General features: G+C 46.4%; 1 protein-coding gene across 5 annotated transcripts in view; it reads left to right on the top strand.

Annotated features, from left to right (window-relative positions):
• Ppp2r5c (protein phosphatase 2 regulatory subunit B'gamma) overlaps positions 1-26162 on the top strand; it is a 114534-nt gene that overhangs the window by 10958 nt on the left and 77414 nt on the right. For all 5 annotated transcript variants that reach the window (XM_051196612.1, XM_051196614.1, XM_051196613.1 and 2 more), the window contains exon 3: positions 8132-8303. In XM_051196612.1, the coding sequence (XP_051052569.1) occupies positions 8132-8303 (172 nt within the window). The remainder of the gene's footprint in view (positions 1-8131; positions 8304-26162) is intronic.

The following is a 26162-nucleotide window of genomic DNA, read 5'->3' on the forward strand; positions in this document are numbered from 1 at the left end:
CCTTTTACTTTTTGATAATGCTTTTTATGGCATTATCAGGATATATATTTTTAATGAAATACAATTTATCTGGGGTTTTGTTTTGTTTTCATTGTTGTTAGCAACTTGCTGTCAAATCCGAGGCCATGAAGACATCCTTTTGTGTGCCCATATACATTTTATGCTTTTACCTGTTGTACTGTGGGTCTTTGATGTATTTGGAATTGGTTTTTACATATGCTATGGGCTGAAGACCCATCTTCACTCTTCCCTGTGTGTCTGTCCAGCTACCCCAACTCTGTCCATTGTCTGCCTATATTCTCTGTCCACAGGGTAATCTTGACTTTTAGTTCTGTCTGACCTACCAGTGTGTCAGTCAGATCACACTCTTGTAACTAAAATTATACATACATACATACAGAGAGAGTTTGGCTTTTGTTTTTCGAGACAGGGTTTTTCTGTGACTTTGGAGGCTGTCCTGAAAATAGCTCTTGTAGATAAGGCTGACCTTGAACTCACAGAGATTCTCCTGCCTCTGCTCCCCTGCCTCTGCTGGGATTAAAGGGGTGTACCACCACCGCCCAGCTAATGTTTTAAAAGATGTTAACAGACATGCAAAAATCGCTTGGGAAATATAATCTGGGAAGACAAGCCACTCGGCATTGCTGGAACACAGTGAGTGTGTGTGTGAGGGCATGCAGGCACATGCAACACATGCATACAAGCAGTTATATGGAGGGTGGACATGGAGGTTGAGTCTGATACAGGAGAGGAGAGTCACCAAGTAGAGGGTGACAGATGGAAACAAGGTAGACACTTCTCTGTAGACAGGTGGGTTAGGGTGTAAAGGGAAGGGTTACCCTGAGAGCACCAAGGGTGTGGTGACCTGACTGCCTGAGTGAGGGGGAAGAGAGACTTGAGTCCTGAGCCAGTGCCCAGGTCAGGTGTGTGAGAAGCTTGGGCTAGGGGTGGAGTGGGTGGGAAGACAGGCATCTCACACGCACGGAGGAGGCACTCGCACGGCACCAGTCCAGGGAGCATTTGAGAGCCAGAGTAGCCTGGTGTGCCTGACGTGAGGGTCAGATGAAGGTTCAGAAAGGGGAGCGTGTAGCAGAATACAGCAAGGGGAAGGGGGTGTCATACTGTACTCACATCTAGAAGTAGTGGGATTAAGCCAGAGAGATTTTTTTTAAAAATTTGTTACGAATTATTTTCATGTGCACAGTTTGATGACACCCAGAGGCCTGTCACCTGGCTGTGACATCACCAGAGTGCTGCCAGCCTGCTCCTCTAGCCACCCCCTTCCTCTTCTCAGATTGTTGTGAGGCAAATTGGAGCCAAGTGTGTGTTTTGCAATAAGGACTCTTTTGCACTAACATGCATAATCGAGCATATTAATGGGGTCCAGCCCCCTAATCACAGTGTGTGGCGGTCATATCTGGGTTCCCTCTCCACTTCTGTTAATCCATCTCCCGTCTATGTTCAGGCCAGCTTCATTTTAACTCCCTCATATGACAGAGAGCGTGCAGTGCTTAGCTAGCTGTGTCTGGCTTATTTCACAGCATAGCGTCCTCCAGTTCCCTCCTTGTTGCTGTGAGTGGCAGGATTTTATTCTTATTTGGGATGAATAATGTTCCATTGTGCATCACTCCTCTGTTGATGGGCATCTACGCAGATTCTGTGTTGTGGTGGTGTTGATAGTGCTACAGGGACCTGAGTGAGTGTGCAGGGAGCAGAGTGAGTGTGCAGGACCAGAGTGAGTGTGCAGGGAGCAGAGTGAGTGTGCAGGGAGCAGAGTGAGTGTGCAGGGAGCAGAGTGAGTGTGCAGGACCAGAGTGAGTGTGCAGGGAGCAGATTGAGTGTGCAGGGAGCAGAGTGAGTGTGCAGGGAGCAGAGTGAGTGTGCAGGGAGCAGAGTGAGTGTGCAGGGAGCAGAGTGAGTGTGCAGGTGCCTGAGTGAGTGTGCAGGTGCCTGAGTGTGCAGGCGCCTGTGCTGTGGTGGCTTGGTTCTCTTTGGATATAGAACCAGAAGTGAGGTAGCCGAATCATATGGCAGAGCTATTTTTAGGTTAGTGAGGAACCACAGTTTTGTTCTGCGTAATAGTGCTAACTTACATTCCCACCAGCAGCATGCAAGTTCTTTTCCTCCACATCCTCATTAGCTTTGAAGGGTGTGTGTGTGTGTGTGTGTGTGTGTGTGTGTGTGTGTGTGTGTGTGTGTGCTCTCACGTGCATGTGTGCAAAGTTGTATGTGTATATGTGTGCATGTGTGTTCACAATTCTGAGGTGAGGCAGCTTGTTAATGACATTCAGTAATTTTACGTACTTGTTGGCCATTTGCATTTCTTTTGAGATGATTCTATTCAGACTGCTTGTCCATTCTTACTTGGACCACCTGCTTTTGATTTGTTTTGTCCTTATTCTGTATGTATTCTGGACATTAACCTTCTATGAGATGACTAGCTGGCAGACATTTCCTCTCTTTTTGTGGGCTGTTTCTTCACCCTGTTGATTGTTTCCTTTGCAGTGTAGAAACTTTACTTGATGTAACCCTATTTGCCAATTTTTGCATGCTTCCTGTGCTTGGGACTGTTAAGCAGAACCAAACCACCGTCAGCACCCTTGAAAAAAAGCAGTGAGCATGCACCCAGGCTGCTGTTGTGCTTAACTTCAGCCCAGGTGAGATAAGCTCTGGCTATACTTGGTTGTTTCTGCACCCGGCTTTCTTCTGCTCCCGTGGTTCCCTTTTCTCTTTCCCCTTACACATTAGCTGTTAATAAAGTCAAGTTAGTCACATATATTTTAAAGATGTGATACTCAACCACAGGTAATTTTGCCCAGCTACCCCACCCAGGGGACATTCAGTAATGCTGGTGACATTCTTGTCTCAACCTAAGGCAGGGCTGCTTGCTTCAAGTGGGCAGAGCAAGGGTGCTGTAAGCGCCCTACAGCCGCAGGGGCCACCCTCTGCGCTTCCCGCCCCACACTGGTCTATAGATTGCAGTCTCCGATGGTTACACTGAAAACCTGACTGGTTTCGGGCTGGCCCTTTGGAGAAAGCAAGAAGTACTTAAACTATGTGTCACGTGATAATGGGTTGTCTCTGGCACTTGAGTAACAGCAGTTTGTGTAGTCCATCATAAAGCTGTAGGAGGGAGAGCTTTGGAAGGTGCTAGAAGGTGCTCAGTGGAGAGTGCAGGGAAGGAGGATCGAGGCACTGTGTCATCACCCAGAAGTGGGGATCTGTGGCCAGGTGTGGCTGGCGGAAGCCTGGCTGCACTGCTGCTGCGGGACCTCAAGTTCACCCACACCCTGAACCTCCCACTTATGGTCGTACCAGGAAACGCCACAGCTGTGTAGTCTCTGGAGCCACATAGGGACTGTTAGAGAATCATGGGAAAATAATGGCGTATCTGGGTGGGGGCTTCACGGCCGATTCTGTTTGAGGCGCGCTTGTTCCAAGACTGACTGAGCGAGGTGGGTTGGCTTAAGGAGGAAGCTTGTCTAGAGCCACTCCATTTCTGCAGGCTCCTAGCTTTTGCCTTTTCTTTGACTTCACCCTTCTCCTTAGACCTTGATTCTTGCCTCATCTCCCCTTAAAAGTGACTCTTGGCAGACCTTGTACTATTCACCCACATGTACACACTGTGTGATTGGCGTGCATGCCTCAGTCCATCCTCGCCCTTCTGCAGACCCAGGTCTAGGCCCAGCCTGGCTGTCCTCCCTCTTGTGGCTCCCTCGTGTGAGCCCTGTCCTTCTAGCACCAGACACAGTCAGCCTCCTTACTCTCCAGCCAGATGTGGCCATGACATTGCTGGTATCCGTGGTCCCCTGCTTCATCTTAGCTGTAGTCAGTTTCTCCCACGCTGTTTGTTCAAGGAGACCAGCCTCACCCAGCACTACTGCTGCCATTAGCCATTGCACGCGTCCGTCTGTCTTGAAAGACACCTGCTGTGAGGCCGTACTCTCCCCACTACTGTTCCTCATTCCCCTCGCTGTATCCTCCTCTTGACATTACTGACTTCCAGTATCACACGACCAGCTCCAGGGGACTTCCCAAGTGTCTAGTGGGCGACCAGAGAATTGTCCTGCGCGTCAGGGCACAGTGACAAATGTGAGTGAGCTTTTGTCTCATGACGGATAGCCAGTGGCCAAGATTACAAGCAAAGAAAGAAAAAGAATCTCCCTGCTGAGTCATCCTATTCTTAAGAGAAACAGAGTGGTAACTTTGGCATGTTCATCCAAATGTGCTAGAATCACCACATAGGACCTCAGACAATGTAATCACATTGAACTTACTGCTTTGCCCTGCAGGCCGCTTGCCACTCAGTTCACTGCCTGCCTGTGGGTCTCCTCTCCACTCCCCAGCTCATATGCCTGCCTAGCCCTCCAGCCTTGGTGATTCTGCCCAGTGTCTGGCATGTAGTTTTCCATACTTAGCTGCTGCTTCCTGCCAAAGCCAGTCTGTGCTTCAAGACAAAGCTTTCCCAGGGCAGAGCCCACAGAGCCGGAGTGTCCTTTAGAAGCAGAGATCTGCCCATTACTGCCACACTGCACTGTAGTTCTCTGTCACTGCTCACTGCTCTGGATGGCACCTGTGTCTTTCCAGTCTTCTGTGTACCTGTCTCGCTCTGTGGGAATGATCCAAAGCCGTAGGGAGGCCATGGCCGAGGGTGGGGAATGGAGGTGAGCTCATTTCTTCAGGAAAGCCCTTCCAGCCGGCCGGCAGCTCCTCTAACATCCTCCTCACAAAACCGACAGAGTGGTCAGACAGGCCCTGTCCTCCAGGGAGAAAGATGTGCCCCCCCAGTGTCCCCCAGTGGGGGGCAGTGTTGGTCAAGAATAATGGGCCATGACATGGGAAGGCTGTGCGGGCGCCACGGGGGACTGAACTCACGGAGGGGCACAGGTGGTAGGGCAGGCCTGCAGGAGACGTGCAACCACCGTGAAACTAGAAAACTCTCAGTGGACAAGCATGGAGCAGCGGCCAGGGTTTCCCACCAGAGTCCTCCGCCTCCTCGAGGGTGAAGGCTCTGGATGGAGAGGTCCAGAGGGAGGCAAAGTGGGCAGGGTCCCAGGGAGGGGAGCTGATGGCCTGGTATCTGCAGAGGTTAGGACAACCTCATTTCTTCAGACATTAGAAACCTCACTTCACCTTGTTTCCCAGGGAGGATGGCCATCGCCTCTGGATTTGACTTGATCCTGTTTTGTGGATTAACCCTATCACCCCCCAGTCTTATGTAAGATGTACAGCTTGTTCCCTGTAGTGTGAAGCGGCCTCACAATTGTTTCCGTTTGTCTTTTTACCTGTGGTTTGTCAAGGTCCTTGTATATAATATATAAGGTCCTGGATTGGGCATTGGAGACAAGAAGGGAGGTGGATGTCTGGGAGGATCCTCGAGGCTATGCAGTAAGTCTAAACTCTAGGGCCTTTAAATGATATTACCACTTTGTGTGTGTGTGTGTGTGTGTGTGTGTGTGAGGGGGGGGGAATGGATGGACAGACAGACAGACAGAGGGTGTGTATAGATGCTCTTGGAGGCCAAAGGTGTCAGATCCCCCTGCAGCTGGAATTCCAGGCTATGTGAACTGTCCAACGTGGGTGCTAGAAACCAAACCCATGTCCTATGTAAGAGCAGCAAGTTCTTTTTAACTATGAAGCCAGCTTTTGGAGGAGCATCCCAGGAAAGCCAAACTGATAAGTTTTAACTTGGGGAGGGCTCCATGGAGAGGTGAGTTGTGAATGGCACTTTCTTTTTAATGTTGTTCCTCTGTCCATTTATGTCTCTGCATCTGTGCACACATGTGTGCATGGGACGTTACAGAGGGCAGCTCGTGAGAGCTGATTCTTTGCTTCCTCCATTTTGGATCTTGGGGGTTAAGTTGGATCGTCAAGCTTGGTGGCAGGTGCCTTTACCCACTGATCAGCTTCACCAGCCTGTAGGGGCTGTTCATGCTTTTTGTGCCAGATGCTGCGGATGAGAGATTATTGGCTGTTCCTCACAATAGTGAACGACAGGCACAGCTTCTTACAAAGGAAAATGTTATCTGATGGGGACAGAATGGCAGGTGGCAATGGCTGGAGTGTGTGTATCTTGCCACATTTCAATGCAAGAGCAGAAGGCGCCCCAGTGACATAGGACTTCCTCTTAGGCCCCACCTTTTAAAAGCCCATGACACTTCCTTACCAGCACCCTAGAGATCAAGATCAGATCATAAGACATGTCAGGATCAGAGTCCAAGAGCGTAGAGCCACAGCCTGTGGGAAGGGTTCCTGGCTTCTGCTGTCAGGTCAGAACTGCTGCTGCTGCCCTGGACAGTCTCGTCTTGGAACAGCCTGCCCAGGTGTTCTGAGGCAGCTCATTAAAAACAAAGCAGACCCAGAGTACTACTTAGCAAATATGCATTCAAGGACGACAACAGATCAGTTGGGGCTTGTGTTGGTGTGGCTGGTCTCCATGGACGTGTGGTGATGGGAAGGGGCTAAGGAATTTTGTATTTTCAGGTTGAAGCTTGTTGGCCTTTCAGTGTTTATATGTGGGAGGCGGGGAGAGGAAGGATATGCACATGTCTGTGTTTATAGGCCAGAGGTTGACATTGGGTGTCTTCTGTAATCGCTGTCCACCTTATTTTTTGAGACAGGGTCTCTCACTGAGACTACAGCTCACTATTCCAGATAGGCTAGCTGGCTGGTGAGTCCTAGGATCCAGATCTACCCATTTCCACCCGTGTTCCCTCATTAGCACTGGAGTTACAGATCCCACACACAGCTTTTACACAGGTTCTGGGGAATCTGAACTGACACCCTCTTGCTTGGGCAGCAGACGTTGACCCAGTGAGCCATCTCTTCAGCCCCACTAGTGGTCATTTGAAAGTGCTCCACTGTTTGGGGCAGACACCGTGCATCTGGCATGCTGTGTACATCATGCCTTCACCATTGTAGATGGTGGCTGTCATATCTGGACAATGGTTGCAGGAAACCACAGTGTGTCATGTCACCCGGTCATGCACAGAGATCCCTGTAACTGGGTGCCCAGAGCCCGCATGAGCTCCACAGGGTCCCTGTGGTGAGACATCCACTGAACCCGTGTGGTTGACAAGGGACTCGAGTAGCTCTGCTGCGTGTTTTCTTGGAGTGTTCTCCATCCTGCAGTAATGTCTCACTGGACATGTTGGACTTGTCTACAAGGAGGTTGTCTGTCCCTGATGATTGTCATACCATCAGAGATGTGCCTGTTAGTTGGGAGCCCAGGGTGCAAAGAAAAGCTGGGATGCATAGTTCTAGGCTCAGGGAAGACACCTGTACACAGCGAACAGAATAGGAAACTTGTGAGAACTTTCCATCTCAGGAGGTGGTCAGCTCTGTTCTCTCTCTGTTGCTTCTGTTGGTGGGTGTAGGAGCCTATGCTCTCACATCTTACAGTTTTGGAGGGCAGAGATTGGACACAGGACCCAAGGGAAGGTACGGCAGGGTGCTGTATCTCTGCTCCCAGCCCCTCCTGTCTTCACGACACAGTGAGCTTCATATCTCTCTGATTCTTGGACGTCAGCTTCCACTATCTTATTTCCTCCCCTTGCTCCACCGCCCCACCTCCCTCACGAGGATCTTTCTGCTGACATTGTTCATCTTGATAGTCAAGGGTCCTTTCCCTCTCTGGTGACCTTGAGCTTAGTCACATCTGCCAAGTTCATTTGCCAAGCAAGGTGACATAGTCACATGTCCCAGGTTATAGGATGTGACCATTTTTTGTGGCAGTCGTTACCTAGCCTACCACACTTCCAATCTCAGCACTCAAGAGGCTGAGGCAGAAGGATGACCACTAGTTGGACATGTGATTTGTTATACAGTGTATTCAGTACCAGCCTGAGCTGTCAAGTCAGACTATCCCCAAACAAACAAAGGCTAAAGAAATCAGAGGTCTGCAGGGGACATAGTAGCTAGGTGCCTGTGGTGCTTGCCGTCCAGGATCGCTGAGGGTAGAGTGAAGCCTCAACCTCCAGCAGCTCCAGTTACCGGGGTAAGAAGAGCCCTGTCCCACATACGTGTGTGTGTGTGTGTGTGTGTGTGTGTTTCCTGTTTCTATTGTGCTGCATCAGCAGTCATTTTAAATAATCTATTTTACATATTGATTTATTTTTATTTTTGAAAACAGATAGCCAGCAGGAAAAACAGCCTCGTGGCTGTCCAGTCTTCGACATCTGCTAAAATAAAAGTCCCAGTCCCTCAGCCCGTCGTCGTCCCTGTTAAGAAAGACAAACGGCAGAATTCTTCACGGTTTAATGCCAGCAATAACAGAGAACTACAAAAACTCCCGTCTTTAAAAGGTAATTCTCATTTGTCTTTTCAATGTAGGAACTTTTGTTACTGGGGGGAGCCTTGCCTGCTCCTTATGGATCGATCAGGTTTTTGTTTTTTGTTTGTTTAGTTTTCCTGGTTCAGTTTTTCCTTGGATTGAATGCCACTTAACTCTACTGAGCTAATATTTTTAATTCCAGAGCTTTTGGGATAAAACTCTAATAGCTACATGTGTTACAAGAACACTACACTAGACAATAGGGAGACATTCTTTAAATTAGAAACAATCTTATATATCAAACCCAGTTCCCTCTCCCTCCCATCCTCCTATTCCCCCACCAACCCCCATCCCATCCCTCTTCTGATTCATAGAAAGGGTGAGACCTTCCATGGGGGGGTCATTAAAGTCTGTCACATCATCTGGGACAGGACCCAGGCCCTCCCGCATGTGTCTAGGCTGAGAAAGTATCCCTCTGTGTGGAATGGGCTCCCAACGTCCCTTTATACACTAGGGATAAATGCTATTCCATTGCCAGAGGCCCTATAGACTGGACTTCAAACCTTAGCTATAAGTAAGCCAGCCATTTTTCTTCCATGTAATTCTCCAGCTTGTGTTAGAACTCCAGCCTTCAGAAGGTGTTACTACAGGCAGTCACAAAAGCCCAGACAGAGAACCAGCTCAGTGCTTTGCAGATTCTCCTGGACACCTGGGTCCCTTACTGGAGACCAGCCAGGGAGTAGGACTCTTCACTTGGAACTGCTCCCAGTGGCTTAACCACCTCTTTCCATGAGAGGAACATTGAGCTCCAAGTTTTCCTCCAGGAGGGCTCAGTGTTGACATAACTTAAGACCTCATCAAGGGAAATGGGTCAAGGAACTATAGTAAGATGTGAGCCTCAGATGCTCTTTACATGTTCTGAGATCTAAGACCACTATGCGAAGAGCTATCAGACGTCTGTCATTCCTGAAATCTATAATGATGCATCTTTTTATAATTAATCTTGATCCAGTATGTGGAGAGCAGGAAGTTGGCCTTAGAGCTGTATTCCCAGTGCTGTTTGTAGGGCTCCATGCAGATGTGCCTGGGGGAGGGGGGTTAAAGGCTTTTTCCTTCATCTGCTAGCAGGTAGGTGGACCACCTCTGGACGCAGGGCCTGTTCTAAGGGGCATGGCACCAAGCAGTGATGAGCGGACCACTGCTCTTTGGGACTCAACATCTCTGTGGTGAGACAGTAAGGCAATGTGTGTACAGACTCCTCCTCACATTGCCAAGCCAGAGGTGTGGCTTCTGGGTTGAGAAAGGCTCAGAATAACGCCTTGCTTTACATGACCCAGCTGGTGCCTGGTGCTTGCTGCCGTAAGGGCATGTTAGATCATGTCCTGTGCCCTTCGCCCACAGGAAGGACTCAGCATAGGCTGGAGTGTAATTTCTGTCTTGGAAGCTTTTACCTGTGTCAAGGAGTCGCTGTACAAGGCACCCCTGGCCCACTGCTATTGGTCTTTCCTTACCCCGGTTCTTTTTCTGTCAGACCCAAGGTGTACAGAGAGAAGCACTCAGTGGTCTTTCCCGAAGGCAGCCCTCGAGTTTCCATGTGGCTCTCCCCTGCCATCACCTTGTGACAAGGATTGGTGTGCCTGGATTTCAGAAACAATCCAGTGTGGGTGTCCCATGTGCCCATGAAGTCGGCTCAGCTGGGCCAAGCACTCTGGGATAATCTGTGTCTTCCTCTCATAGTCACTCAGTAATAGCTGTGTGGGGCTTCCGAGTGCATCTGTTCCTCTCTTCCGTATCTGTGCTAATTATGTCCCCTCTTCTGTTCCTGTTTAGTACCCCCTTCACCCCACTTACATTTTAATTATCCTATTTTTTATTCTTTTTCCTATTTACTAAGTCAAATACTGAGTTCTTTTATTTTCAGTTTTATAACACTGTAAAGCCATGTACTCTTATGAGAATAACTTTAGCTCTTCAAGTTAGATCCCCCCTTTTAGAATTTTATTGACACACAATTTACACATCGATCATAAGTGGAAGTTTTAATTCTTTAATAGATGTGTACAGGCATAGAGCCAGTCCGTCATCTTCCAGTTACTTCGTGCCCAGTTACTATCGGCTCCCACTCCCACCTCATGTACAGGTAACTGTGCTCTGCTTCCTGTCTCTATACTGGAAACCACACATGGTCTGTCAGCCCCCATCTTATTTTGTATGTATGGGTGTTGTCTGTGTACCACCTATGTGTAGTACCTGAGGAGGCCAAGAGAGGGCATCAGACTCGCTGGGCCTGTACTTAACAGTTTGTGAGTAACTGTGTGAGTGCTGAGTCTGACTCAGAACCTCTGAAGAGCAGCCAGCGCTCTTAACTACTAAGCTGTCTCTCCAGCCCCATGTGGATTTTTTTTTTTTTTTCTTACGTGATTGATCCTTTTATCTGCCAGTTTCTAAAGCCGTGAGTCAGCCTAGCCCTCTCAAGGGCTGGGAGCATTTTGCTCTGTTTTGTGATAATTTGCTGCACGTATACAATGTGTAACAACCCAATTGAGGCAATTAGTCTTCTGTCTCCTTAAGCATGCATCATTTCCTCTTTGTAGGTATTTTGAAGTCTATAATAGATAGTGAACTAGTCATCCTACGAAGCTACAGAACATTGGAACTTAGTTAGCTCTTATCTAACTGTATTGGTACCTGTTATCGTCCCTTTTTCTTTACCATCTCCATCCTCTAGTGACTACTTGTCTCCCTCAGGTTCTGTGAGAGTAGCTGTTTGGGCATCATGTTCTTGTTCTCAGTAGAACTAGAGCATGCGTTTCTGTCCCTTTATTTTACTTAATATATTGTCCCTCAGTTCCCTGTGTTGTCACAAATGTGTAACGTTTTTGTGGGTCACTAATAAGGCGCAGTTGGTGTGTGTGCTATGTTGCCTGTGTCCATTCTTTTTCAGGGGTGCTACAGTTGATACCTATAGTCAAACTTGGGATCACCAGCTCCCAAATGATGACACAGACACGAGACTTTTTTCTTTTATTAATTATGGAAGTTTGGCCTTAGCTTAGGCTTGTTCTCTACCAGCTCTTACAACTGAAATTAATCCATTTATAGTAATCTTCATTCTGCCACACCTCATTACCTCTCTTCTCTACTCTGTGTCCGACTTCCTCTGCTCCTCACTGGTGAATCTCCACCTCTCTGATTCCTTTCTCCATCCAGAAGTCCCGCCTATCCTCTCCTGCCTAGCTACTGGCCATTCAGCTCTGTTTTAAACCAATCAGAGAGGTGCTTTGGTAGAGACACATCTTCCCAGTGTACAAAAAGACTCTCCCACAGCAGATACCCTGTCTTGGCTGTTGAAACAGTGCTGCGGTAAACATGGGCTTATGCATGGCTCCTTCAGGCATACCATGGAATGGGCTTTGCTGGGCATACGGTGGTTTAGTTTGTTGAGGGAGCTCCACGATGTCCCAACCATCTCTTACATCTTTGTCAGCATTTGCTGGGTTTTACCCTTGAGCAACAGGCCAGGGACGAGTTGTGCCTAAATGTGGTTGGAGTCATATCCCCTAGATTGGGAACATTTGCTCATTTGGAAGACAGGTAGCTAGGGAGGGATATTAGCAGTTAAGTTCCATGTGTCTGGATTCTGCCCGTCTGTCAGATGACTTGTTTGTAAACCTCTTCTGGCTACAGGTTGCCTGTGTACTTCCTCAACCTTCTTACTTTGCTGTGATTCCATTTGTCTGCCTTTTCTTTGATTGCCTGTGCTCCTGGGGAGTCATTTAAGAGAATCACACCCACACACACACCATCGTCTTTTAGTAGTTTCCTGGTTTCAGAACCTAGATTTAGATCGTTGATCCATTTCAAGTTCATTTTTACATATTGCAGGAAGCAGGAGTCTACTTCCATGCTTGCACATGTGACTGTCCATTTTGTTGGCACCATTTTAGCTAGAGACTATCCTTTCTCTGTGCCATCTTTTTCACTTGACTGTGTGTGCAGCCTGATTTACAGGTTTTCAATTCCTTCCTGGCAGTCTTGTGTGTCAGTACGCCAGGACTGTGCTCCAGCTTTCTAGTATCTATTTGAAGTCAGGCTCTTTGATTCTTCCCGTTTTGTTGTTTTTGCTCGAAGTTGCTGTGCAGTGGAGCAGTGCTCATCGCTGGAAGACAGAGGCCCTCACGTTGGTCCCCAGCACTGCAAGGATGCTTAGCGATGCTGTGCACATTTATGCTTGTTTCTCTATTTCTGTTCTGTGAAGAATGCCATTTAGTATTTTGAGAGGAACTATATGGAATTGGTCAGGGTACCTTAGGTAGTGTATGTATCTGTATAATGTTAAGTCCGTCGATTCATGGGCATGAGGTCACTCTGCCCCATCTTGGGATGTCCCCTCCCCTCCAGCTTTGTAACTTTCATCGAAGGGTTCTGTCACTTCCTTGCTTTAGTTTCCTTGCTAAGTCTTTTATTGTTTATATGTTATGCATGCAGTTTTCTTTATTTTCCTGAAAATGTGTTGTCAGTACATGGAAATGGGCCTAGATTTTTGTTTGATTGCTTGCTTTTGTTTATGAGGCAATCTCAATGTCTTTCCCAGGTTTGAGCTTGTGAGCCCAGGTGATGCCTCCCGAGCAGCTGGGTCTACAGGCAGGTGCCATCATGCCCAGCTTACCCTGACTTCCTTTTTACTTTTTACTGTACCATTGACTGCGTCAAGGACATTATACATAGAAGGAAAGTGCTTTACCACTGAACTATATGCCTAACCTTCTTTTTTGCTTTATTATTTTGCAACATAAACTCACTAATTTGGCCAAGTTATTCTTAAACTTACCCTGAAGTCCATAAGGCTGTCCTGCCTTAGCCTCCAGCAAAGCTGGGGTTATGGTTTGTAGTGCCAGACCTGACTTTTTTTAATGTTGATTTTTGTGTTTGGCAAATACTAAATTCTTTTTGTTTGTTTGTTTGTTTGTTTGTTTTTTGAAACAGGGTTTCTCTGTGGCTTTGGAGCCTGTCCTGGAACAAGCTCTGTAGATCAGGCTGGCCTTGAACTCACAGAGATCCATCTGCCTGCCTCTCCTGGGATTACCTGCCGCTCCTGTGCCACCAACTCCCAGCTTAAATACTAAATTCTTATATCAGTTTTTTTTCTTTTATCAGTTTTGGTAGAAATTTATTAGTGGAATCTTTAAACTGTGCTGAATAGGGCAGCTCACATCAGTTTCAGGAGATTTGTATTAGTCATTGATCTACTGCTGTTAAGAAATACAACTATGGCAACTCTTATGAAGGAAAGCATTTAATTGGGACTAGCTTACAGTTTCAAAGGTTATTCTATTATCAGCATGGCGGAAAGCATAGCAGCCTACAAACAGGCATGGTGCTAGAAAAGGAGCCGAGATTTGTACATGCAGATCCACTCACAGGCAGGAAGAGAGAAATGGGATTCTGGGCGTGGCTTGTTCTTTTGAAACCTCAAAGCCCACCCCCATTGACGCACTTCCTCCAACAAAGCCACACCTCCTGATCCTCTCAAATAGCACCACTCTCTATGAGCCTGTGAGGGCCATTTTCATTTAAACAAACCACCAGGGGTCCAGTGCCCTCTTCTGATTTCCACAGGCACCAGGTATGCATCTGGTGCACAGACATATAAGCAGGCAAAACACCCACACACATAAAAATAAAAATAATCTTGTTTAAAAAGTTAGTTTTCAGTAGGGCAATGGTGGCGCACGCCTTTACTCCAGCACTCAGGAAGCAGAGACAGGCGGATCTCTGAGCATGTTCAGAACTGCCAGGGCTACACAGAGAAACCCTGTCTTGGAAACTAAAATAGACAGCCAGACAGATAAAAATCCAAAAGCAATGTCGTGATATCTGCCAGATCTCCCAGTTTGGTCGCCCCTTGTTTCTTGTTTAATAGTTCTGTCTAGGACTCCTGTTACGGTACTGAATGAGAGCTCCACGCCTTAGAGTTGCTCCCTATTCAGTGGACACAGCCTCTGTTGTGGCCCGTGGCCCTTCGAGGCCTCATGTGTTGAGTCTCTGGTTCTCTAATGCACTGCCAACCCTCTTTCTCCTTTCCGTCTGTGTCTCTTTTCTTCCAGCGAGGCAAGGCCTCCCTGTGTAGCCCAGGCCTAGTGCAGACTGGTATTAAATCTGTGGTCCTTCTGTTCTCGACTCTTTCTGGTTTTGCTTTTTTGTTTTTTTTTTTTAATTTGTTTTTTTTTTTTTTCTGACTTTTGTTTTTGTTTTCCTGAGATAGTGTCTCACAGAGTAGCCCTGGTTGTCCTGGAACTTACTAACTAAGTTATTAATTAAAATTCTATAGACCAGGCTGGCCTCACATTCACAGAGGCCCACCTTACCTGCCTCTGCCTCCTGAGTGCTGCGATTATATACAGGTACCATCACACATTCTTTCTGTGTCTGAAGTCAGGATGACCATGCATCCTTCCATCCTGAGTGCTGGGGTAATAGACGGGTACCATCACAAAGAGTTTGTGTTCTTTCAGTATCTGCTGTCAGGATGATGTCACGTTGACATCAGGGCGATGGCAGTATGACCATACATCCCTTTATCCGCCACTCTGTTAATGTGGTGTGTTTTCTGGTTTGTGTGTGTCAGATCATTCTTGCCTATTGTTCTGTCTTGCACATTTTGGCATGTGCGTTTCCATTTTCATTTTTTAAGATGTATTTATTTTATGTGTATGACTGTGTATGTGCATGTATCTAGATGAATCATATATGTGCATTGCCTGGGGAAGCCAGATGAGGGTGCTGGATCCCTTGGAACAGGTGTTACAGTGGTTGTGAGCTACCATATATATGGGTGCCAGGAACCAAACCTGGGTCTTCTGCAAGACCAATAAGTGTTCTGAACCACTGAACCATCTCTCCAGCACCCATTTTAAGTTTTTAAAGAAAACTTTACCCTAGTGGTAGTGGCACACGCCTTTAACCCCAGTACTCAGGAGACAGAAGTAGGAGGATCTCTATGAGTTTGAGGCCAGCCTGTGTTACAGAGTGAGTCCTAGGATAGCCAGGACAATATAGAGAAACCCTGTCTTGATAAACAACAATAACAAAAAAGAAAAGAAAGAAAAGTTTGATCCTGACTTACTTTTATTTTATTCATTTGTTCATGGGTGAAATTGGGTTGTTAAAAGTCCTCCAGTGTTACTGTATTGCGAATCCATCCTGTCCCTACAGATCTAGCAAGCTGCTGTATGTCTTTGTGTGCTCTGCTGTAGAACACACATTATGTGTCTAATTGTTATGTACTGTTTTCAAGTTAGCTCCCACCATTCCACCGTTACATAATGATATTTTAAATTTCTTTCTAGAACTTCTCTTACCTCATTTCTGTTTTATCTGATGTAAGTATAGCAGCTCCTGGCGACTTGGGTTCGTTAGGTATGGATATCTTTTTTTATCCTTGAACTTTCCGTCTATTTGCTTTCAATTGTGCAGGTGAGTTTCTTGAACTTACCTCGTAGATAGGTCTTGTTTTTTATATTACTCTTGATAACTGTAGAATTTAACCCATTTTCATTCAAGGTTATTAAATAGGAACACAGTCTTGTCACTCTGTTAATCAGCTAGTTATATCACTTTTTTCTATAGTTCTTACTGGTTATATTTTGGTGTTTTCCTTTTAGTACTGATACTTTCATAACTGCTCTACTAGTGAATTTATACTTAGTCATTTTTTTGTTTTTGTTTTGTTTTTCAAGACAGAGTTTCTCTGTGTAAACTTGGCTGTCCTGGAATTTGCACTGTAGATCAGGCTAGGCTTGAACTCATATGGATTCACCTGCCTCTGCTTTCCTAGTGTTGGGATTAAAGACATGCACATGCACCACCATTGCCTGGCAATTTAGGTATTCCCCCCCCCCATGATCTTGGCTGTCTTAATGTTCCCAAATGTAGGAGTTCCTGAAATGAGGTGGTATAATGGTAACGAATTCCCTCGGTTTTTTTGCTTCTCTTGGAGACTTTACTTGTTTATTCTGAAGAATAGCACTGTTGGGCAGGGTAGGGCATGCCTTTAATCCCAACACTGGTGAAAATGTGGGCATACCAGTACACTGTGGGAATATAACGTGGTTTGTCCTTTCTAGAAAGCACTCTGTCCATTTCTTCTAAAACTAAACAGAAACCATGCAAACTTGTAATCCACTCTATCTACACAAACGAAATGAAAATAAATGTTCATGCAGACTTACATGATTGATCACAGAAACATCATTCATGACAGCTAAAAAGCAAATCAGATGTCTGTTAACTCCTGAGTGGAAAAAGAACACACAGTAGTATCCATATTAAAAAGGAGCAAACCACTCAACACAGATGAGCCTCACAAACATCACACCAAGAGAAGGGCCAGATGTAACAGACTATGTGTTGTGAGTACAGCAAAGCTGTCCTTTGAGACAGGGTCCCGCTACATAGCCCTGGCTGGCCTGGAGTTTAAGGTGCAGTCCAGGTTAACCTCAGATTAACAGAGATCTGCCTGCCTCAGCCTCCCAAGTGCTGGGATTAAAGGCATGGATCACCCAGCCCCCCACAGCCAGCTGTTCTAGATGTCTTTAACCTGATCTTTTGGATGTGTAAATTATTTTTGCATTTGCATATGAGTTCTTTATTTTATCATAAAATGCAGTCATCGCTATTATAAAAATTAAACATAAAATGCACCTATAATTGTCATTGTTCTCATTAGCAGGAACAGAATCATTCTGTTTCTTTATAAGTTTCTGAGTATTTGTCCTCTGTTGTCTCATTGATACTCTCCAGGTTTGTCTCTATCTGCAGTCCTAATTTCATGTATTTTCTTTTCATTTCTGGGATTTCTAGTTGAGTTTTTCTTTCATTTTTAATTTGCCTTGTAGGCTGGGGGGTGGCTTAGTAGGTAAGAGTGCATGATGTACAAGTGTGAGGAGGACCCATGTAAAATGCGAGGTATAGCTGTGCCTTCCTGTAAGGCCAGCCTCCAGGGTCAAGGTTGGGAGCAGTCAAGGATGAGGCTGTCACTGGTGCAGCTCACCACCTACCTAGGTGGAAAATAGAAAGTTCTGGGTTCAAAGAGATTCCCGGTGTTGAGGGAATAGAGAGCAATATAGGAGCGTGCACACACACAAGTGCACACATGCGCACACACGTGCGTGCGCACACACGTTCACACACATATACCTCACAAGTGTACATACATTTATACACTGTGAACACATGTATACAACATGCACATATTGCATACACACAGGTACACACATGCTTTTACCCCCCCACACACACACATCCAAAAGAAATGTCTTATAATTTTAAAATATTTTCCTATCCCCTTGCATGTACTGTCAAACTTGTCATTTCTTTAAATAGAGCAAATACTGGTGTTTTACAGACTGTGTCAGGGAAGTCCAAAACCAGCGGCAGTTGTGGCATCTTGCTCAGAATGTCTTATTTCTGTGTGCCTCGTTATTTTTTATGACGTGCTAATCACCATACTCAAATATGTTAAATAAATTGAAGCCTAGAATGAAAGCCCTTCAGCAGGGGTTTAACCAAAAACCTTTTGCCAAATACTTGCAGCCTGGGAGTTCCTTAAACCATGACACTTGACTACTAAATAGTCAGGCAAGCCAGCCGCTCCACCCACTGCCCCACTCACCCTTGAGGTTGCTCTAAGTGGAGCCTCTGCATACTGTTTCACAAGGCCAAGCTTGCCTTGTTCCCAGTGTTAGAGTAAAAGGCACAGCGTCACTTATTCCATTCTGTTGGTTCTTAAGCTTTTGTTTTGTTTTGTTTTTTGAGACAGAGTTTCTCTGTGTTGCTTTGGAGCTGTCCTGGAACTCACTCTGTAGACCAGGCTGGTCTTGAACTCACAGAGATCCCCCTGCCTCTGCCTCCTGAGTGCTGGGATTAAAGGTGTGTGCCACCACTGCTGGCTTTGGGTTCTTGAGGTTTTTGAACATCATAAACATTCTTCTGCAACCTTGTTTGTAAAGGTTTGTTGTTATTGTTTCTATTTTTGAACCATTCCTTCAGCCGACTTCAAAGACAAGTAGTGGGCTAGAGACGACCAAGAACCCATTACAGGCTCTGTCCACATAGCTTCCAGCGTGCGTGAGATGCCTGCCCCTGTACCTATTTATGTCAGGGTCACGTGAAGGCTTCAGGCCTTTGTTACATGAAAGGGATTCCACAGTTTAATCTCACCTACTCATTGAAAGACTAGTCTGAGTCGGCCTCTTCGTCTGGCAGTTTTTTGGATCTGGAAGGCAGAAGTACTAAATGTGAAATGAGACGCAAGTTTGTTTCTTTTTTTAAAGTGACTTAGGAGAGCAGTGAATTAATCATGACTTGTTTCTTGAGTCCATTTTCTGTGTTTTAAAAACAAAAAGTCAGCTGGGTACGGTGATGCACACCTGTTAGTCCCAAAAGTAAGGAGGGAGAGGCAGGCAGATCTCTGTGGGTCTGAGGCCACCCTGAGCTGCATAGTGAGACCCTGTCTCAAAACAGTAACAAGAACGAAAACAAAGCCAGAAGGAGGCCAGTGTGGCCCTTCAGTGAGCTGGGAGCCCTGCCCGTGAGTCGCTGAGTATTGGGTCTTGTGAAAAAAGTCCTCCCATGACTAGGAGAATTCCTTAGGCTGGCTTTTGAATAAAAGGAAGGTGGTAACCCTCGTCCTCCTCTGTGAAATGGCAGCACTATACCTTCGATCACAGCGTTCACACTCTAGTATAGTTGAAAGTTTTCCCATAGAAGTGCATGTTCTCACTGCTTAAAAATGTATCCTGCTTATGTTTACAGGCTGTTTGCTTCTTGCCTGTCTGGTGAAGAATAGTAAACATGGAGAGTGAGCACGTTAGAATAGTGAATGCGGACAGTGAGCACGTTAGAATAGTGAACACGGAGTGTGATGAACACGTTAGAATAGTGAACGTGGAGAGTGAGCGCGTTAGAATAGTGAATGCGGACAGTGAGCGCGTTAGAATAGTGAACACGGAGTGTGATGAACACGTTAGAATAGTGAACGTGGAGAGTGAGCGCGTTAGAATAGTGAACGCGGACAGTGAGCACGTTAGAATAGTGAACACGGAGTGTGATGAACACGTTAGAATAGTGAACGTGGAGAGTGAGCACGTTAGAATAGTGAACTGGAGAGTGAGCGCGTTAGAATAGTGAACGCGGACAGTGAGCACGTTAGAATAGTGAACACGGAGTGTGATGAACACGTTAGAATAGTGAACGCGGACAGTGAGCGCGTTAGAATAGTGAACGCGGACAGTGAGCACGTTAGAATAGTGAACGCGGAGAGTGAGCGCGTTAGAATAGTGAACGTGGAGAGTAAGTGCGTTAGAATAGTGAACATGGAGAGTGAGCACGTTAGAATAGTGAACGTGGAGAGTGAGCACGTTAGAATAGTGAACTGGAGAGTGAGCACGTTAGAATAGTGAACATGTTAGAATAGTGAACTGGAGAGTGAGCACGTTAGAATAGTGAACTGGAGAGTGAGCACGTTAGAATAGTGAACTGGAGAGTGAGCGCGTTAGAATAGTGAACTGGAGAGTGAGCACGGTACCAGGGTGCTTGCTGGTGGTTCAGGTGCTGGCTCTTCTCCTCACTGTGCCGGAGCACAGCATTCTTTTCTCCCTGTGGGGTTAGAGCATGGGAAGGAATGAGCAGGTGACACAGGTGGCCCCTGGCCATGCCCAATAGCCAGCATCCTGTCAGCAGCTGAACCTGCAGTCAGCCCCTCCCCACCCTGCAAGGTGCCCTCCTCCCCACACCACCCACATTTCATGGCGTAGCTTAAGCCTTCTTCACCACTTACCTAGATTTCTTTAAGAGCTTTGAATTCGGATCTTTATCACACATGCACATGCATGAATGTGTTCAGACAGTATGTGTGTGCGTGTGTGTATGTGTCTGTGTGCATGAATGCATGTGTGTGCTTGAGTGTGTACGTATGTATGTATGCATGTGTATGATGTGTATGTATGTATGCATGCATGCACACACTATTCCTTGAGCATCTACCCTCAGTCCACTCCTTTCAGCTAAAGACTTGGTTCCCAGTACAACCTACCTCCCCTAGAGGTAGACCATGGCCCCCTGCTTCTACTGCCCAGTGTCTCCTGAACCTCCCTGGCTCAGACCTTCCCTTCATCTTAAAATTGTTGGCAATGTGTGCACAGCATGCACATCCTGTGACCCACACACCACAGGTGCAGTCCAGCAGTATTCAGTGCATTGCCAGCTCTCCAGGCCCACCCATACTGTCTTCCCCAGACCCTCATCACCCTTGCAGACACTTTGCCCTGCAACAGAGCCCCCATTCCTCCTGCAGCTCTGGGAAGTGTCCACCCTGCTCCTATAAGTGGAGTCCCCTGTATTTGTGCCCCTTCTGGCTCACTTCATTGAACAGGAGCCCTCGAGGCTTGCCAGAACTTCACTCCTTCCTGAGGTTAGTGATGTTGTGTTGCGTGTTCTAGGACTCCCCTGGACAGCCAAGGAAAAGTGCTCAAACATGCTACCCTTCTCCTCATGCTGGCCATTGTCACAGATCCAGGAAACTCATGGTGCATTTGCTGGAGGGAAGAGCCTTGTAACTGTGTCCTGTCCTTCCCCATCCCTTCAGTGTCCCTGGAGACTGCGTGGTGTTGCCTCTCGGGATGCTGGGGATGCCCAGGCACTGTTAGTCTCATGGCTCCCTTCTACTCTTCCTTGAGATCCTTCTTGAAATTGAGATCTGTTGCTCAGCTGACCTGCTGTGGGCTGGCAAGGGTGGAGGTGGACTAACAAAACAATTGGTGTGAGACTCCGAGATGCTTGAATACTTTGTATGTAGTCCATGGGCTGCTTGTATCCTCAGGGCAAAGACAGGTGTGGGCACCTGCTCTGGTCAGTGAGGCGTCCCAGTCCAGCTGCAAGGGTTTAAAGTGAGCCCAAGTCTGCATGCAGGAGCTGGAGCAGGCAAGCTTTACCTACCTCCCCAGAGATAAGCTCTGCTGGCCCTGTTCAGTCACTGGAGACTGGCTCAAATCAACAGGGCCTGTCCCTTCGTCCTTGATGCTGGCAAGGCACTTTGCTGGCAACCTTGGCAGAGCTGCATACTAGGGAACTTTAACCTGTGTAAGGAAAGTCTGTTTTGAACTACAAGTGAAGCCGGGGTTTTTAGGTTAGACTTCTTACCCAACAAGACCCACAACAGCAGTCCTCATGCGGGTCCTAGGAGTTTTTGGAAGTGGCACTGGCCAGCCTGATGCCAGCACACTGCCATTACAGTGCCACAGACTTCTAGGTTAAAACGCCAGATTGGAGTGATCGAGAAAGAAAACCAAAACCTGTGGCTGAATTTAGAAATCAAGGTTTGAAATTTTTGTTCCGAAATACTACCTAAAAATAAAATCAGTATTTACAGGCAGGTTGTTGTTGTTGTTGTTGTTGTTTTGTTTTGTTTTGTTTGAACAGAGAATAAGACAGTGACAGAAGAATCAAAGAACACAGGCTAACCCTTTCCAGGTCTTTTACGCAGTGCACAGATTCCCTACCCAGAGTCTGCACGAAAAGCTACGCATAGCTGCACTGGCCACTTTTCCTGTAGGAGTCCTGCTGAGCTGACTGACAGCCACCATCTTGGCATTAAGTCAGCTCTTGACAGGGCAACACCAGCCCAGGAGGCCTGGGAAAATGTTGAGAAGCTGTGTAGAAGGTTCTTACAGTGGACACAACGTGGTGATTGGAAGCCGCACACCCATGCATCTGCCAGCGGCATAGGGGTCTGCTTCATGGCCATGGGTATAATACTTGTTATAACTCAGAAGCATACCCGCTTTAGTTTTGTATTGCTAGGAAGAGACATAAAACTGAGCATAGCCAGGGCTCTATAACCAGAGGTGGGCCTGCTGCCTGTTTGACATGGTTTGCGGGCACTAACAGAGTACCTTCCAGAAACCATCTAAGGGTTAGCCTGGGAGAGAGAGCCATGCCCTCAGGTTGGTCACACCTGGTGGTCACCCCAGCTCAGTCTCCCTTAGGTCCTATAGGTGGCTCTGCTGTGTCCCCTCATGATGGCCAGGGGTCTTTCCAGTGTGCAGTTGTTGAACAGAGGTGTGTTCTCAGAGGAGCAGCGCCTGCAGCTGCCTGCATTTGGCAGTGTTGGGACTGAGCTTAGTGGCATCCTGCCAGGGTCCTGCACTTTGTGTCTGAACTCAGCAGGGGTACAGAGTCATTATGAGTTTTGGCCTCTTTATGAAGTGTGGGGCACATGTTGCTCTGTTCCCAGCCAAGAAAGAAGCCTCCTGGGCCACTGAAGTTTCCCTCTCCCATCTGTCTTCTCTCCAGCCCCTGTGCAGCAGATGATGGCGCTGCTTTAGCAGCGCTGAAAATTTTGGCATCTCTAAAGGAGCAGCCATGTGTAACCATGTCACCCATTAGTGATCTCTGTGACACAGAGATTGTCTTTTCCTCTCATTTCTAATTTGTATATGTATATATTTTGAATGGCTATGTAAACTTTCACAACCTATGACTGCTCGGGAGGCAGAGATCTGTGAACTGGAGGCCAGTTCTACAGAGTGAGTTCCAGGACAGCCAGGGCTACACAGAGAGACCCTTTCTTGAAAAATCGGGGAAAAAAATAAACTTCTTAGGAATATGTTTATTAAAAATTTAAGAAACTACTCCACTAAAAACTCCAAAACACTCATAACTGAGATAGAAGGCAGCATTGGGGGAGGGGCAGTCCACGCTCTTGAGTTGGAAGACAAGAGTGGTCAAGGGATCGATGCCATCCTAGTGACCTAATAAAATAGGAATAACATTTTATCCAGAAATAGAAAAGTTCATCTTAAAATCTGTTGAGAAGACCAGGAGGTCCCGAATCTTGAAAAGGAGAAACGGGCTGGAGGACTTATGCATCTTGATTTTAAAACAACAAAATTACATTGTGGTTTTCCATAACAGTACCCAAGGCCAGTAGACAAGAATGGAAAGCCAGGAGTAAATACAGTTCAAAGGGAAGAGTACTGGAATCTGGAAGTCCACAGGCAAAAGACTGAAGTAGGATTCTTAGCTCACACACATAGAGAAATTAACTCAAAATGGGTCAAAATCCTAAATGCTGTGAACCAAAAGTATAAAAACTTGTTGAAGGACTTGGGAGTGAGGAGTTTATGATATTAGATTTAGCAATGTTGGGACACAATGTTAAAAAGTATGGGTAATAAAAGGAAAGCTAGGTAAATTGGACTATGTCAAAATTGAAAACCTCAGTGTGTGCAAGGGCACATGGGACACCTTTGGAATGGAGGGCAGTACCTGCAAACCACTTATTTGATAACAGATTACCATCTAGACCACATGAACAGCTCCCACGCATGAGCAACAACAAGACAGTTTCGTTTAAACATGTAAAAGCCTTAGGTTGACATTTCTCAGAAGAGTATACGCTCTGTGAAAACAGCATGGAGGCAGGTTGTGAACTTTAGAGTGGTCTTGCTGCATTTCCACAGTCAGAAGAATCTAGAACTCTGAACTGTACACTTGAAAATGGTGGGGAAGGTGCTCAAAGGTAACCGTATTGGCTGCCAAGGCTGACGGTGTCAGCTCTATCCTGGGGACCCACATGGTAGAAGGAAGGATCTAGTCCCTGCAGGCGGTCCTCTGACACGTGTCTGGCGTGTGTGCTCACATACATACACATGCAGGTAAATGTAATAAATTTTTGCACAGTTGAGGTAATACATTTTATGCTACGTGTCATATTTCAGCACAATTATTTTATTTTATTTTTGGTTTTTCGAGCGCTGGCTGTCCTGGAACTCACAGAGATCCACCTGCCTCTGCCACCTGAGTGCTGGGATTAAAGGTGTTCATCACCACCGCCCGGCTACGGTTTTTAAATGTGCTCTGAATGAACTATTTCATTCATGGTTATTGTATTTCTAGAATGGAGTCTTAAAGTAAAATTACTAAGAAAAGTCTCGGTACCTGAATTGAATTTTATTTTCTAAGTCAGTAAACACAGTTTATAGTTCTGTTGTCAAAGCTCCGTGGTGTGCAGTTACTGTCATTTGTACCATTAGAGTGTTGGGTGGGATGGCTCAGTGGGTAAAGGTGCCACCGCCAAGCCCAACTTCTATCCCCTGGGACCCATAGGGTGGGAAGAGAGAACTGACCCTGAGCTGTCCTCTGACCTCTACTTCTGTGTTGTGACGTGTGTGCACTAAATAAATACAGGCTAAATAAATGAGTGTAAGAAAGTATTGTTTACTTAATAGATAAAAATACTTTCTCATACAGTTATGGACCATTCTTTTAACATGAACTAGATTGTTTAAATCCTAAGGGCTTAATGTTTTTAAAATAAATTTTATTAGTCTGTATTTATATTTTCTTCGTTGGGGTTATTTGAATTTTTTTTTTTTTTTTTAATTCTTGTGAATCATACGAAGTAACTAGCTTCAGATCTGAGCAGTATCCATCAGGTATTTCTGAGTGTCCCTTCGAGTTGTAGAGTTGATTCTTCCCATCTAAAAGCTGTGGGTCGCAGTAGCTGGGATTTGTTTTGTGTTTGCTCATCTAACTCATCCCAGACTTACTTGGTGTGAGGAAGGACTTGAGCTGACGTTTCCTGCATATGTCCCTTCTGCAGCCCACTGATGCGGGTCATTCTCCATCCTCCGTGTGTGTTGTGTCCCTCTGGCCACACTGTCATAATCTAGTGACTTTATGGTCGGTGGCACTTGCCTCTCTCTTTAGAATTGTCCTCATTCTTGTCCTTGAGTTTTTGCAGGTGAATTTTCAATGGTCTTGTCATTTCTCTTGAAAAATAAGAGATCCGCCTGGACTTTGAGGGAAGGAACAGAAGGCATTTAGTCAGACACACAAGAGTCTTTAGAGTTACCCAAGCTCCCGTTCATGAGCACGCCTTCTGTTAGGGTTTTCTGTTTGTTTGTTTGTTTGTTTGTCTGTTTGTTTCTTTTTCCCTTCTCCTGTTTGTTTATATTTTGAGAGGTTTAGGGTTTGGGGGAGATGTGTATTCTAGTCTTTTCTGAACTCCTGTACCATGTGTGTGGTGAGAGTATGAAGTGCCCCCTCATGCCCAGCTGCAATGGTCTTATCAGTGGTTTTCAGATCACAGTCTTAAGAATTCTTTACAGAATGTTTCAAAGAGTATGGGAGAAATCACTAATAAAGTTTGAAATCTTTTGATCTAAGATCATTCACATCAAAAAGTGTCTTCAGTCTCTTTGCCTTGGAATCAGTCTGTGTTATATAAAGCTTTAGGCATTTCCCCCTGTGTTTCTGCGCTCCAGTTCACGCGCAGAGCCGTAGGGTGTGCACACTCTCCTTCTCACCTCCTGTGAAACAGTAAATCACTGGCAGGCAGAGTACAAAAGTATTTGCTTGTAGACCCTTGCTCCCCCCACACACACACAATGATCCTTCTGTGAGTCCGTCTAGCATCACCCCATGAGTGAGAAGGCGAGCCTTGCCCTCAGCACTGGCTGACTGGGGGACGGGGTATCCTCTGAGCACTGTCTGACTGGGGGACGGGGTGTCCTCTCAGCACTGTCTGACTGGGGGACGGGGTGTCCTCTCAGCACTGTCTGACTGGGGGACGGGGTGTCCTCTCAGCACTGTCTGACTGGGGGACGGGGTGTCCTCTCAGCACTGTCTGACTGGGGGACAGGGTACCCTCTCTTGAGACACAAAGTGGGGTTGGGGAGGTTGTAGGGGTGGGAGTCAGCAGAGAAACTCTTGGAGACAAGTGGGCAGGCAGAGCCTCTGTGCAGAGGACACCATTGCGTGCTTTCACGGTCCAGGAGTGTTGGAGGTATAATGTGCTGATGTGTAACTCATGGCACATTGCTTGCCT

This window comes from Phodopus roborovskii, unplaced genomic scaffold, assembly GCF_943737965.1.
Source record: "Phodopus roborovskii unplaced genomic scaffold, PHOROB, whole genome shotgun sequence".
Taxonomy (NCBI): domain Eukaryota; kingdom Metazoa; phylum Chordata; class Mammalia; order Rodentia; family Cricetidae; genus Phodopus; species Phodopus roborovskii.